At 41.0% G+C, this 13,714-nt stretch overlaps 1 protein-coding gene across 1 annotated transcript in view; it reads left to right on the forward strand.

The window, feature by feature from the left end:
- tpcn2 (two pore segment channel 2) overlaps positions 1–9,461 on the forward strand; it is a 49,835-nt gene extending 40,374 nt beyond the window's left edge. Inside the window, exons 19-25 of the mRNA XM_061815543.1 lie at positions 2,681–2,752; positions 3,233–3,306; positions 3,527–3,632; positions 4,488–4,570; positions 4,651–4,732; positions 8,230–8,321; positions 8,408–9,461. Coding sequence (XP_061671527.1) covers positions 2,681–2,752; positions 3,233–3,306; positions 3,527–3,632; positions 4,488–4,570; positions 4,651–4,732; positions 8,230–8,321; positions 8,408–8,495 — 597 coding nt within the window. The 3' untranslated portion in view covers positions 8,496–9,461. The remainder of the gene's footprint in view (positions 1–2,680; positions 2,753–3,232; positions 3,307–3,526; positions 3,633–4,487; positions 4,571–4,650; positions 4,733–8,229; positions 8,322–8,407) is intronic.
- The last annotated feature ends 4,253 nt before the right edge of the window (positions 9,462–13,714 follow it).

The following is a 13,714-nucleotide window of genomic DNA, read 5'->3' on the forward strand; positions in this document are numbered from 1 at the left end:
GAACATCATGGTCCAAGGGGATTCCAGTCTAACCTCATCTGTCAGCCTATCCATTACCACTGCAAACAGGAAGGGGCTCAGAGCTGATCCCTGATGCAGTCCCACCTCCACCTTAAATTCCTCTGTCACACCTAAGGCACACCTCACCATTGTTCTGCTGCCATCATACATGTCCTGTACTATTTTAACATACTTCTCTGCCACACCAGACTTACGCATGCAGTACCACAGTTCCTCTCTTGGTACTCTGTCATAGGCTTTCTCTAGATCCACAAAGACACAATGTAGCTCCTTCTGACCTTCTCTCTTTTCCACGAGCATCCTCAAGGCAAATAATGCATCTGTGGTACTCTTTCTAGGCATGAAACCATACTGTTGCTCGCAGATACTTACTTCTGTCCTGAGTCTAGCCTCCACTACTCTTTCCCATAACTTCATTGTGTGGCTCATCAACTTTATTCCTCTATAGTTCCCACAGCTCTGAACATCCCCTTTGTTCTTAAAAATGGGAACTAGAACACTTTTCCTCCATTCTTCAGGCATCTTTTCGCCCGCTAGTATTCTGTTGAATAAGTTGGTCAAAAACTCCACAGCCATCTCTCCAAATTGCTTCCATACCTCTACCGGTATGTCATCAGGACCAACTGCCTTCCCATTTTTCATCCTTTGTAATGCCTTTCTGACTTCCCCCTTAGTAATCATTTCCACTTCCTGGTCCTTCACTCTTGCCTCTTCAACTCTTCCTTCTCTCTCATTTTCTTCATTCATCAACTTCTCAAAGTATTCTTTCCATCTATTTAGCACACTACCGGCACCAGTCAACACATTTCCATCTCTATCCTTAATCACCCTAACCTTCTGCACATCCTTGCCATCTCTATCCCTCTGTCTGGCCAACCTGTAGAGATCCTTTTCTCCTTCTTTCGTGTCCAACCTGGTGTACATGTCTTCATATGCCTCTTGTTTAGCCTTTGCCACCTCTACCTTTGCCCTACGTCGCATCTCGATGTACTCCTTTCGCCTCTCCTCAGTCCTCTCAGTATCCCACTTCTTCTTCGCTAATCTCTTTCCTTGTATGACTCCCTGTATTTTGGGGTTCCACCACCAAGTCTCCTTCTCCCCTTTCCTACCAGATGACACACCAAGTACTCTCCTGCCTGTCTCTCTGATCACCTTGGCTGTCGTCGTCCAGTCTTCCGGGAGCTTCGGTTGTCCATCGAGAGCCTGTCTCACCTCTTTCCGGAAGGCCGCACAACATTCTTCCTTTCTCAGCTTCCACCACATGGTTCTCTGCTCTACCTTTGTCTTCTTAATCTTCCTACCCACCACCAGAGTCATCCTACACACCACCATCCTATGCTGTCGAGTTACACTCTCCCCTACCACTACTTTACAGTCAGTAACCTCCTTCAGATTACATCGTCTGCACAAAATATAATCCACCTGCGTGCCTCTACGTCCGCTCTTGTAGGTCACACGATGGACCTGTCTCTTCTGGAAAAAAAGTGTTCACTACAGCCATCTCCATACTTTTTGCAAATTCCATCACCATCTTTCCCTCAAAGTTCCTTTCTTGGATGCCGTACTTACCCATCACTTCTTCATCGCCCCTGTTTCCTTTACCAATATGTCCATTACAATCTGCACCAATCACAACTCTCTCCCTGTCTGGGATGCTCAGAACTACTTCATCTAGTTCCTTCCAGAATTTCTCTTTCAACTCTAGGTCACATCCTACCTGTGGTGCATAGCCGCTAACCACATTATACATAACACCCTCAATTTCAAATTTTAGTCTCATCACTCGATCTGATACTCTTTTCACCTCCAAGACATTCTTAGCCAGCTCTTCCTTAAAAATAACCCCTACTCCATTTCTCTTCCCATCTACTCTGTGGTAGAATAATTTAAACCCTGCTCCCAAACTTCTAGCCTTACTACCTTTCCACCTGCTCTCTTGGATGCACAGAATATCAACCTTTCTCCTAATCATCATGTCAACCAACTCCTGTGCTTTTCCTGTCATAGTCCCAACATTCAAAGTCCCTACACTCAGTTGTAGGCTCTGTGCATTCCTCTTTTTCTTCTGACGCTGGATCCGGTTTCCTCCTCTTCTTTGTCTTCGACCCACAGTAGCTGAATTTCCACCGACGCCCTGCAGGTTAGCAGTGCCGGGGGCGGGCGTTGTTAACCCGGGCCACGACCGATCCGGTATGGGATTCTTTAGATGAACGCTCATATTTGTTTGGCACAGTTTTTACGCCGGATGCCCTTCCTGACGCAACCCTCTGCATTTATCCGGGCTTGGGACCGGCCTACAGATTGCACTGGTTTGTGCCCCCATAGGGCTGCATTATTTCAAAACTTTGTGTGTGTGATAGAAATGCAGAAAGGAGGGAGCAAATTCTTTTTCATGGTACTGTACTTTTCCATAGCATTGTCTCTGTCTATATGTACGGTATATTCGTCTATCACTGTTACATTTATCACCTGTGCATTCTGGAGCCATATTGTAAGATGCAAAGTAACCACATTTTTACTCGATGAGTTAACTATCAAAAGGACAGTGTGTCACCTTCACTAGTGTATAGCTAAATGATTTTTGAACTGAAGACCATACTAAATTGTTTGTGAGGGTTTTTTTTCTTCCATACACTTATATAATTATTTTGTTCTGCAGCTCATGGCTTTGGTTGCAAGTACCTTGTTGGACCTGGTGAAAAACCTAAGAGCCTTTGCAGGGATACTAGTGGTGAGTTAATCGAGCTTCCCTGAATGAATCAGAAGTTTTGAAATTTTGGTTCTATAATCTTTAGATGACAAGTTTAAGGGATGTAAGTGATGACATGTAATGTTTTGCCGTTTGCCATTTGTGCAAAATTGTTGCTAATTTGATACATTTTGTATTAAAAATAAAACATGTTGCAATGTTGTCATTGTGTGTATTGCTGATTTCTTTTGACAGTATCATAATCTGGCCTACTGATAAATTCGAGCATAATTGGCTTGAGCTCGATGAAATTTTAATTGGTAATATTTGAAGAAGAGCGGCTATCATAAAGCTTCTCCCTCTACAAAAAAAACTGGTGTGACATGGATTATTGCACCGCTTTTTGATAACTTAGAATGTGAGCTAAAATTTTACAAAGCTGTATTAGTTTTCTTGTCAACATTGTACAATTACAAGACAGGGTGACTGAAAATGAAAACAGGAATGCACATTGTTCTGCAGGTGGTCTACTATATGTTTGCTGTCTTTGGCATCTGGCTGTTTGAGGGTGCCATTAAACCACCAGCACATATGAGGTATCAAGACTCACACATGACAAATATTTTTGTTTCGTTTCTCAACTGTTTCAAATTTAGATCAACGTAATAATTTAGTTGGCTCACGGAAGAAGGAATTCAGATCCCAGTTTTTATGCTTTTAGCTTTAGTTACCTATGTAACTAAGATCTCGTACAGAAAATCTATGTGTTCCGTGTTCCCTCAATTTGTAATGGCCTTTACTATTGTGTGTTTTCAGTGTTCCCTATAATACAAGCATGGAAAACATCACCTCGAACTTCAGCACTGACTGTGGCACGTATGAACAGCTCGGCTACTGGCCAAACAATTTTGATGACTTTGCTGTAAGTGTGTGCTTTGTTTGCTATCTCATTTGGTTTTCAGCCCTGTTTCACTTTTAGCAATGGCTCTCCCATATGGCATTTACAAAGTATTAGTCAGAGAGTAGCTTCTGAATAAAATATGGGTTTTAATATTGTTTTCAAGTCCCTGCTGTTGTACAACTTATTTGGGGTCCAAAAGCACAGAAATGGGAAGTATGGAAGACAAAAACATTTTTGGAAGATTAGTACACTGCTTTGGTACTGCACATTTAGGTAACAACAGTACAGGCTCCCTCATGCGTCTTGCAAAAGATGGAAAGCGATTGCCAGTAATCAAAATTCCAGTCTACTTTCAACTTTTGTCTTCAGTAAGTGAAACGCATGCCCTAGCTTGGAATCAGGTGACGGACTTCACCACTGAGGAATATATTCCATTCATTTTCTTACCTGTTTTCTAGCAGTCGACTGAATGTAAGCGGGGATTGTAACCCTACACACTTCACACTTCATCTTGATCCTTATCAATAGTCATATGATCAGTAAACAGCAGTTGCACTCTTTCATAAGGAGTCATACATGCCCATGATGTAAACCTGTCACTACCATGATTGAAACTATTTACTATATAATTTTCCTCATTTGATAAGCAATATCACTTATTTCTCATTTACCTGTTTTTTTTTTTTAAGAAAAATCACATGATACTTTCCACTCAGTGGTGTAATTAATTTGGCTCATGGATATCACATTTCAGATGTCCTTTAAATATCCCTTCATTACAACCATTCACATTTACAAAATCTATAACAGGTAGGTGGTTATACTTGGATTAAGTTGAGTAAAAAATAAACATATGAACACCTCTCTGTCTCTCAGGCGGCCATCATTTTGCTGTATGATGTCATGATAATCAACAACTGGCAGGCCTTCATGGATGCATATACCAGATACACCACTGAGTGAGCAATAAAGATACAGTCATCAAGGCAGCACTTCACTATGACTTTGAAGAAATATGTTTGTGTTTAATGTTTCTCAGGTGGTCCAAAATCTACTTTGTGTGTTGGTGGTTCACCTCTTCTGTCATGTGGGTTAACTTGTTTGTGGCACTCATCCTTGAGGTCAGTATACTTAATGAATAGACAAATCTGTTCAAATGGACTGCATTGCAAGGGGGAAAAATGTTTACAGTCCAAGATAAATTTGTTGAGGGAAGGGGACTCAGTTAAGTCGGCAGTTTTAGGTCATAGGACTTGCTTGACTATATCTTAAACATTAAAGACCTGACCTTGACTTGGTATTTACAGTAAAGAAAATGAGTATTTGAACACCCTGCTATATTGCAAGTTCTCCCACAGAAATCATGGAGGGATCTGAAATTTTCATTGTAGGTGCATGTCCACTGTGAGAGAGAGAGAGAATCTAGAAATCAAAATGTATGATTTTTTTTAACCATTTATTTGTGTGATACAGCTGCAAATAAGTATTTGAACACCTGTCTATCAGCTAGAATTCTGACCCTCAAAGACCTGTTAGTCTGCCTTTAAAAGTCCACCTCCACTCCATGTATTATCCTGAATCAGATGCACCCGTGTGAGGTCGTTAGCTGCATAAAGACACCTGTCCCCCCCAATACAATCAGAAAGACTCAAACTTGTAACATGGCCAAGACCAAAGAATTGTCCAAATACCAGAGACAAAATTGTACAACTCCACACTGCTGGAAAGGGCTATGGAGAAATTGCCAAGCACCTTGGTGTAAAAAGGTCCAGTGTTGGAGCAATCATGAGAAAATAGAAGAAGCAAAACATGAAGGTCAATCTCAATCAGAGTGGAACCCCATGCAAGACCACCTCGTGGGGTCTCACTGATTCTTAGAAAGGTGAGGAATCAGCCCAGGGCTACATGACAGGAGTTGATCAATGACCTGAAACGAGCTGGGACCACCGTTTCCAAGGTGACTGTTGGTAATACACTAAGACGTCATGGTTTGAAATCATGCATGGCACGGAAGGTTCCCCTGCTTAAACCAGCACATGTCATTGCTCGTCTTGAGTTTACCAATGACCATTTGGATGATACAGAGGAGTAATGGGAGAAATTTTGTGGTTAGATGAGACCGAAAAGGAACTTTTTGGTCATAATTCCACTAACCGTGTTTGGAAGAAGACAAATGATGAGTTCCATCCCTACTGTGAAGCATGGGGGTAGTAGCATCATGCTTTGGGGGTGTTTTTCCTGCATATCGGACAGGACGACTGCACTGTATTGTCCATGTATTGTGAGATTTTGAGGAACAACCTCTTTCCCTCAGTCGGTCAGAGCATTGAAGATGGGTTGTGGCTGGGTCTTTCAACACGACAATGACCCGAAGCACACACCCAGGAAAACCAAGGAGTGGCTCCTTAAGAAGCATATCAAGGTTCTGGCGTGGCCTAGCCAGTCTCCAGACCTAAACCCAATAGAAAATCTTTGGATGTAGCTGAAACTCTGTGTTTCTCAGCAACAGCCCAGAAACCTGTCTGATCTGGAGAAGATCTGTGTGGAGGAGTGGACCAAAATCCCTCCTGCAGTGTGTGCAAACCTGACGAACAACTACAGAAAACGTTTGACCTCTGTAATTGCAAGCAAAGGCTACTGTACCAAATATTAACATTGGTTTTCTCAGGTGTCCAAATATTTATTTGCAGCTGTATCACACAAATAAATCGTTAAAAAAATCTTACATTGTGATTTCTGGATTTTTCTTTTTAGATTATCTCTCATGGTGGAGATGCACCTATGATGTAAATTTCAGACCCTTGCATGATTTCTAAGTGAGAGAACTTGAAATATCGTAGGGTGTTCAAGTACTTCTTTTCTTCACTGTATGATACTCCACCTAAACTTGAAATACATGATATGAGAAGCCTTGCTGTGTACATTTGAAAATCTGTGTTCAAAATATCATTTTCAAGTTTTTTGTTTTTTTTTTATGGGTGGTGGGACGCACCAACTGCCATGAGTCTGACTAACATTTATTCCCTAATTTCAAATCGTCATACAATATGTAATGAGTAATACCATGTGCTAGGAGTCGCCCCCAAAGATCCCAATCACCATTCAAATTGACAGCAATGATTAAGTAGTGAATCACAATCAAGCAGCGATAAGTAGGCCACTACACATCCTTTTGCACTAGTAGGGCTCCTGAACACACAGTATTTCAACCTTTCTCTTGATCATTACATCATTCTCATAATTTCATCGTTCTCTTTTCAATTTACCCTTGATCTTTTCCTGATCAACTAGATAACTTTCTTCCGTCAATAAACTGTGATCCCCATTTCCAGAGAAAGCTTCTTTTTCGTCTTGCCACTCTGCACTATTTTCAGATCTGTCGTTGACCAATACTGGCCACTTGTGCTTGAAGTATCTGAACCATTAGCACAATTGACATTGTTCCAGATTATTGCACAAATAGTCGCTTTAAACTGCATACATTTCTTGAAGTCTCTGCACCATTTCCACAATGGTTACTGCACCAGAGTATACTTTTGCACAATTGTCAAAATGTATATGTAATTTTAGACTCTAAATTGCCCCGATTGTGATTGTGACTGTTAGCTGTCTCAGTCTGCCCTGTGATTGGCTGGCGAGTAGTCCTAGGTGTGCCCTGCCTTCTGCCCGATGATGGCTGGGATTGGCTCCACCACTCCCGCAACCCTTGTGAGGATAAACAGCTCTTAAAATGGATGAATATCTATATGTGTGTGTGTGTGGTAGCCATTTATTGCTCAGTGACTGTTTTTTGTGTCTGAAAAGTATTCTCTGCTGCTGTACTTGAGACAGAATTTCTTGTTTTTGTTGAACCTGGCAGATAAAGATGATTCTGATTCTCTAATAATAACATTCATATATTACAAGCATTTTTATTTTGTGTTTCGTTTTTCGGCCTTCAAAGCCCTTTGAAAATTGAATGATTGTCTATTAAAAAAAAAAACATGACTTGTTACCAAACCCCTTATTGCAGATGGTTGAACAAACTCTTATCCTTGACTTCTGATTCCAAACCTAGTTATCAATCAATATTTTGGCTAAATTCTCTAAATTCTATGGTTAGGCAATGAAAAATGTACTACATGGTTTCACAGTCATGACAGCCTTCTGAGGGAAAACCGTAATAGCCATATGGCCTGTGACAAAAATAAGTTTTGACACCCCTGCATATGTTGTGATTATAGCATGGTTGTCTGCTTTGACTTAAGCTATTGTAACTAATGACTGGCTTGACATTTATTGGGGGCATGACTAACTTGAAACCTGAACATTAAAACTAATGACTTCCATACGATTATTACCATTATCCCACCTCTGCAAGCCATTAAAAGTATGTTTTCATGTGTCCCTTTTAAGCGTGAACACAAGACTGCATTAATTTTGTGATAAAAGTTGCAGGAGCGCGCTCCAGAAATGTGCAGCCCTAATGAATACACAAAATGGATGATGGGTTAAAGTTGAAGAAACAAAAGTTTTGATGAACGACATAATGGAGCATACTGTTCCTAATCCATCGCAGTCTGTGTAAATGGAAGATGTTCTCTTCTTTCTGAAGTATTTACTCTTTGTTCTCTGACAGAACTTCACCTACAAGTGGGATCGCAGTCACAGCTGCTCTGTTACAGATGTGGAGAGGATCAGATATGAAACATCCGTTCAACTCATTTTTAAGTACATAGACATTAAGATGTGCATTACTCTAAATGACGATTGTGTTTCGAGCTGCCGCCAAAACTGCATCTAATCTGTTTCTCTAGAGAGCAAGTGAAGGAGCCAACGGAAGAAGAATTGCTTTGCCAGCTACAACAGCACCCCCACCTACACTTGCACTGGGGGGACACGTGACACAAACAGTACCTGTAGTGGAGTAATGTGCAAAGCCATGCTATTATACGAGTTTACTTTGTAGCAATTCATTAATATATATATATATATATATATATATATATATAATATTTTTAGGCCCATAGTCACTAAAGTCCCGAGTCACAAAGTTTTCCTGGAGTCTGAATATGTTTTGGAAAGATCTTGCTTAGCTGCAAAAAAAATGATCGAATGGAAAAAAAAAAATAAGACAGATGTAATTACCCCAGGTGCAAAACTCTTAGGGCATTGATTTTCTAATTTAAAAAAATATTTTTTTGTAAAAGTAGTCGCGGCTTCGTGATTTACATTTCTTGATGATATTTGACACTGATAAAGGGAATTGCAGGAAAAACATTTGAAATTCTCCTCACTTTTAAAACATTTCTTGAATTGAAAAGGTGTACAGAATATTTTTCTACATAAACATTGCTTAAACTTTACAAATATTTGCCACAACTAATGTACATTGTATTTATACATTATACATATACATTGTATTAGTTTTTCATTGTGTGAATGGTGTCAGTGTGCACTTCATGTGCAAATTTGTTATTCTAGTGTGGTATTATTTTGTTTTCCTTTTGCTGTAATATGTACTGTATTCTGTTGCCCACACAATGTTGAGCGTATTCTTTGTTGTTCAGTTTCCAGCCATGTTCTATACTGCTCATCCTCATAAGTGTCGTGGGTGTGCTGTCGCTGATCTTAGCTGATGAGCTCACGGCTAAGAGGGAGTCACACAATGGACTGTATGCGAACCAATCGAAGAGCACATATAGACTAAAAAAAGGACAATTTTGTCGTAAACAAGTTCAACATGCATGATTTTGGAATGTGGGTGTACCATGGCATCTATTCTGTTTAGTCTGTGTGTCTAAAGCTCGGCTGAGATTGATTTATTATTGAATAAAGTTGCTCCTAAATTAAAGTTATCGATTTTTTTTATTTATTTATTTTTTTTTGCTAAATGGTACATACAGGTTTTGTAGCAACATATGGCATGCTGCCATCCAAGCAATGTCTTTTTCAAGGATCTCCAAGACATTGCCGAGCCACCCACATTTCTGCATGTGTTGCAATACTCTGACTTTGTGTAAGTACTGGTACTAGACTGGCCTGCCAGCAGTCTTGACACGTCTCCCATCGAAAATGCGTGGCGCCTTATGAAGCGGAAAATACGACGACACCGATCCCAAATCACGAAAATGAACTAGTACAATCAAACAAGAATGGGATTTCACCGTCAAAGCTCCAATAATTGGTGTCCTCGGTAACCAAACACTGAGTTTTGAGTCTTTTTCAAAGGGAAAGGTGATGATACAGTTGCTTCAAATTTAAAATGAGTGCATGTTTGCAACAAAACAGATTAACAGTTTAAACATGAAATCTTTGTTGTGTATTCAATTGAATGAGGTATATACTGTCACGTCCCATCGGAACGAGAGGTAGGACCCAAATGCAGGAACTCGGAAGACGCAAGGTAGTTCAAGAAGAGACACGTTTATTGTATGCAGAGCTCGGGGATCGAGCAGGCAGTCCGGTGCACGGGGAAACAACGCAGGCAGAAGTGTCAAGGAGTCAGGCTTACAAGGTTGGTCAGAGAACGGACGGAGGTCGGTTCAGTCAGGAGTACGAGAGTGCTGGAACGGGACATAAAGCTCAACGAACTGGCGGAGGACCAGTCGTCACCGGGTCCTATATATATGGGGGATGATCAGGCCGCATGAGGCACAGGTGTGTGCCTCCCAATCAGCGCAGCTGCACAGCTCGTGCTGAAGCGGCAGGATCATGACATATACATTGTACAGATATCAGATATTTTTTTAGATTTGTTCTATTGTATTCAGTTTTTGTTTTTTTTTATCACACTGCATTTTTGTGTTTCAAGGATCCTGTTTGTGAAAGAGGTGATGTTGAATGAACCCCTACAAAATGGCTACCCCTCAAGAGAAAGCACAATGTGTCTCATGGTTTATTGCAGTGGTTCCCAAAGTCAACCTGGGCCCGGACCCCCAGTGAGTTGCTCAAAAAGCTCCCGGACCTCCAACCTCAAACTTTCACCAATAATGTAGTGCTGGACACAGCTATGCCATTCTGGTACAAAGAAATACTGTATTTTAGTGGCTCATGTGCTCTTGCTTTTTATTTTTGCACAATAAATCAAAACGAGGTTAAACACTGGAAAGGGCGATTCTCATATGATTAGCTTCCAGACGATTTAGTTTTTTCGTCTTCACATCACGGATCCCCCGGAAAGACATTTTTCACCCCCTAGGGGTCCGTGGACCCCACTTTGGGAACCACTGGTTTATTGACACAAAATCGGATAGGCAGACTCAGCGAAACTACAGAACTAAGTATAGAAGAGATCCACCATCACGTCTGTCAATTCATGCATGGCACAAGAAATTTGTGGAGACAGGGACAGTGTTAGATAAAGGAAGGAGTGGGCGACCAAGAACATCTAATGAAAACATCAATCATGTAAGACAATCCTTTTCTCGTTCTCCCACAGTCCATCGGTACTGCTGCCACACAGTTACAGCTACTGCGATCAACAGTGCACAAGGTCCTACACAAGAACTTACGATTGTACGCTTACATAGTGCAACTCTGACAGGCACTCCAGCCAAATGATAAACCAAGACGAAAAGAGTTTGCAGTTTACATGCTTGAACAAATTTGAGGATGACGAGTTTGTCTTAGTGATGAGGCAACCTTTCATGTTTCAGGGAAACTCAACAAACACAATGTAAGAATCTGGGGATCAGAACAAGCCCACTTGACTACAGAAATTGAGCGTAAAAGCCATGTATGGTGTGGGATCATATGGAATCGAATATTTGGTCCTTTTTTCTTCAACGAGACATCAATTCTGAAAATGTTTACCTTGACCTTTTATGTGGCACCACAACTGAATGACCTTCAACCAACCATCATTTTTCAGCAAGATGGTGCACCACCACATTGGAGGCTGCATGTTCGAGTGTTCCTCAATCAAACATTTCCAGACCGATGGATTGGAAGGGATGGGCCAATTCCTTGGCCACCACGTTCACCAGATATCACTCCCCTGGACTTCTTTCTCTGGGGCTATGTTAAAGATATTGTGTATCGAATAAAGTTAAGGGACATTACTGACCTAAAGCAAAGGATTACTGATGCCATTGCCACAATTGATGAGGCTATGCTCCAACGAACATGGGAAGAAATCGAGTACTGTCTTGATGTGCTTTGTGCAACTAATGGTGCCCATGTAGAAGTGTATTAAAAGAGGTTAAAAAAAAAAAACTTTAATAAATGCTGAATACAATAGAACAAATCTGAATAAAATATCTAATCAATTGCAATTTTAATAAATTTTTTAAATCGTAAAGAGACGTTATGGACACCCTGTACTTCTTGTGGCTTCTGACGAAGCACGGCTTGTCACAAGAACTGCTGAGACAGTTCTACACAGCGGTTATCCAAACAGTACTGTGTACCTCCATCACAGTCTGGTTTGGGGCCGCCACAAAAAAAGGACAAACTCCGACTCCAAAGGATAATCAAAACGGCTGAACAGATTGTCGGCACCAGTCAACCCACGATTGAGGACTTGCACGCAATGCGAACTAGATACACAGCAGGCAGGATCCTTTTGGATCCTCCACATCATGGCCACCAGCTCTTCACCTTCTTTTGAGAAAGTGCCACAGATCAATGAAAGTTAAAAGTAGTAGGCATTCCAACAGCCTTGTGCCATGTTAGGACACTCACTCACATCCTGCTAGTCCAATCAGTATTAGTATTAGTAATGTTTTTTTTTAATACTTATTTTTTACATTTTGTAGACTATCACACGATTCATCACTTTAAACCGCTCCCTTTGCACAATTGTCATTGCACTGGTTTATGACGGGAACCGCGAACAGGTAAAGGGACTCTGTACAAGCTTTATACAATGTGGGACGTCAACCCACTTATCTCTTCCCTGTTCTAAATGAAGAAGATTCTACTTCTTGCACGACTTTTAGGAATAGTTCGACAAAAAAAATTCTATTGTTCTTGTTGCTTTGTTGGTCTTTGTTTTGAATGTCCGAAAGCCGGAGAAAAATTCCTTGTGTGTTTGTACACACTTGGCCAATAAAGATGATTCTGATTCATTGGGTATGAAAAGTATTCAGACCTCATTAAATCTTTCACTCATATTCAGCCATTTTCTAAAATAATTTGTTCATTTGTTTTCCACATTATTGAACACAGCACCCCATATTGATGGAAAAAAAACAATTGTTGAAATTTTTGCAGATTTAAAAAAAAAAAAAATATATATATATATATATATATATACCACAGGCATAAGTACTCCGACCTTTCACTAAGTGTATAGTTGAAGCACCTTTTTGAGCAGATGCAGCCATGAGTGATTTGGGGAGTGGTGGAAGAAGTTTTTCACAACTGGGTTTGTGGATCCTCTGCCATTCCTCATTGGAGAGCCTCTCCAGATCTGTCACATTGTATGATGGTTGGTGGGCAGCCATTTTTAGGTCTCTCTCCAGACATGCTGAACTGGGTTTAGCTCCAGGCACTGGCTGGGCCATTCAAGAAGCTGGAATAGGCTCCAGCGCTCCTTGTGAGGATAAGCGGCTAAGAAGATGGCTGGATGGATTTTTATCTTGGTCTTATCAGACCAGAAAATCCTGTTTCTTACCACCATCTTGGAGTCCTTTGGGTGTTTGCTTTTAAGCAAACTCCATGTAGGCTTTTACGTGTCTTATGTCGAGCCACTCCAACTGGTGGAGGGCTGCAGTTATGGTTGACTTTCCAGAACATTCTCCCATCTCCCAACTGGATTTCTGGAGCTCCCCACAGTGATCTTTGGCTTCTTCTTTACCTCCCTCACCAAGTCTCTTTTCTCCACTAGCTCTTGAATGTGACAGAATGTTTAGATCTTACTTTCTTTTGGTCTGGGTTGTTCAAAGATTTGTATCAACTGCTATAGTAATTGTACAATTCTTCCAGGTGTATCCTGCCTCCTGTCCGATGATAGCTGGGATAGGCTCAAGCACTCCAGTGACACTGTTGCATGTTTTTGGGATGTGGGAGGAAACCCTGCAGGCACGTTGGGAACATGAAAGCTCCACACAGGCCGGCCTCGATTGATCCCTGGGTATCAGAACTGTGAGGCCAACCCTTTACAACTGCTCATCTTGCTG

Source organism: Syngnathoides biaculeatus, chromosome 3 (genome assembly GCF_019802595.1).
Source record: "Syngnathoides biaculeatus isolate LvHL_M chromosome 3, ASM1980259v1, whole genome shotgun sequence".
In the NCBI taxonomy this organism is placed as follows: domain Eukaryota; kingdom Metazoa; phylum Chordata; class Actinopteri; order Syngnathiformes; family Syngnathidae; genus Syngnathoides; species Syngnathoides biaculeatus.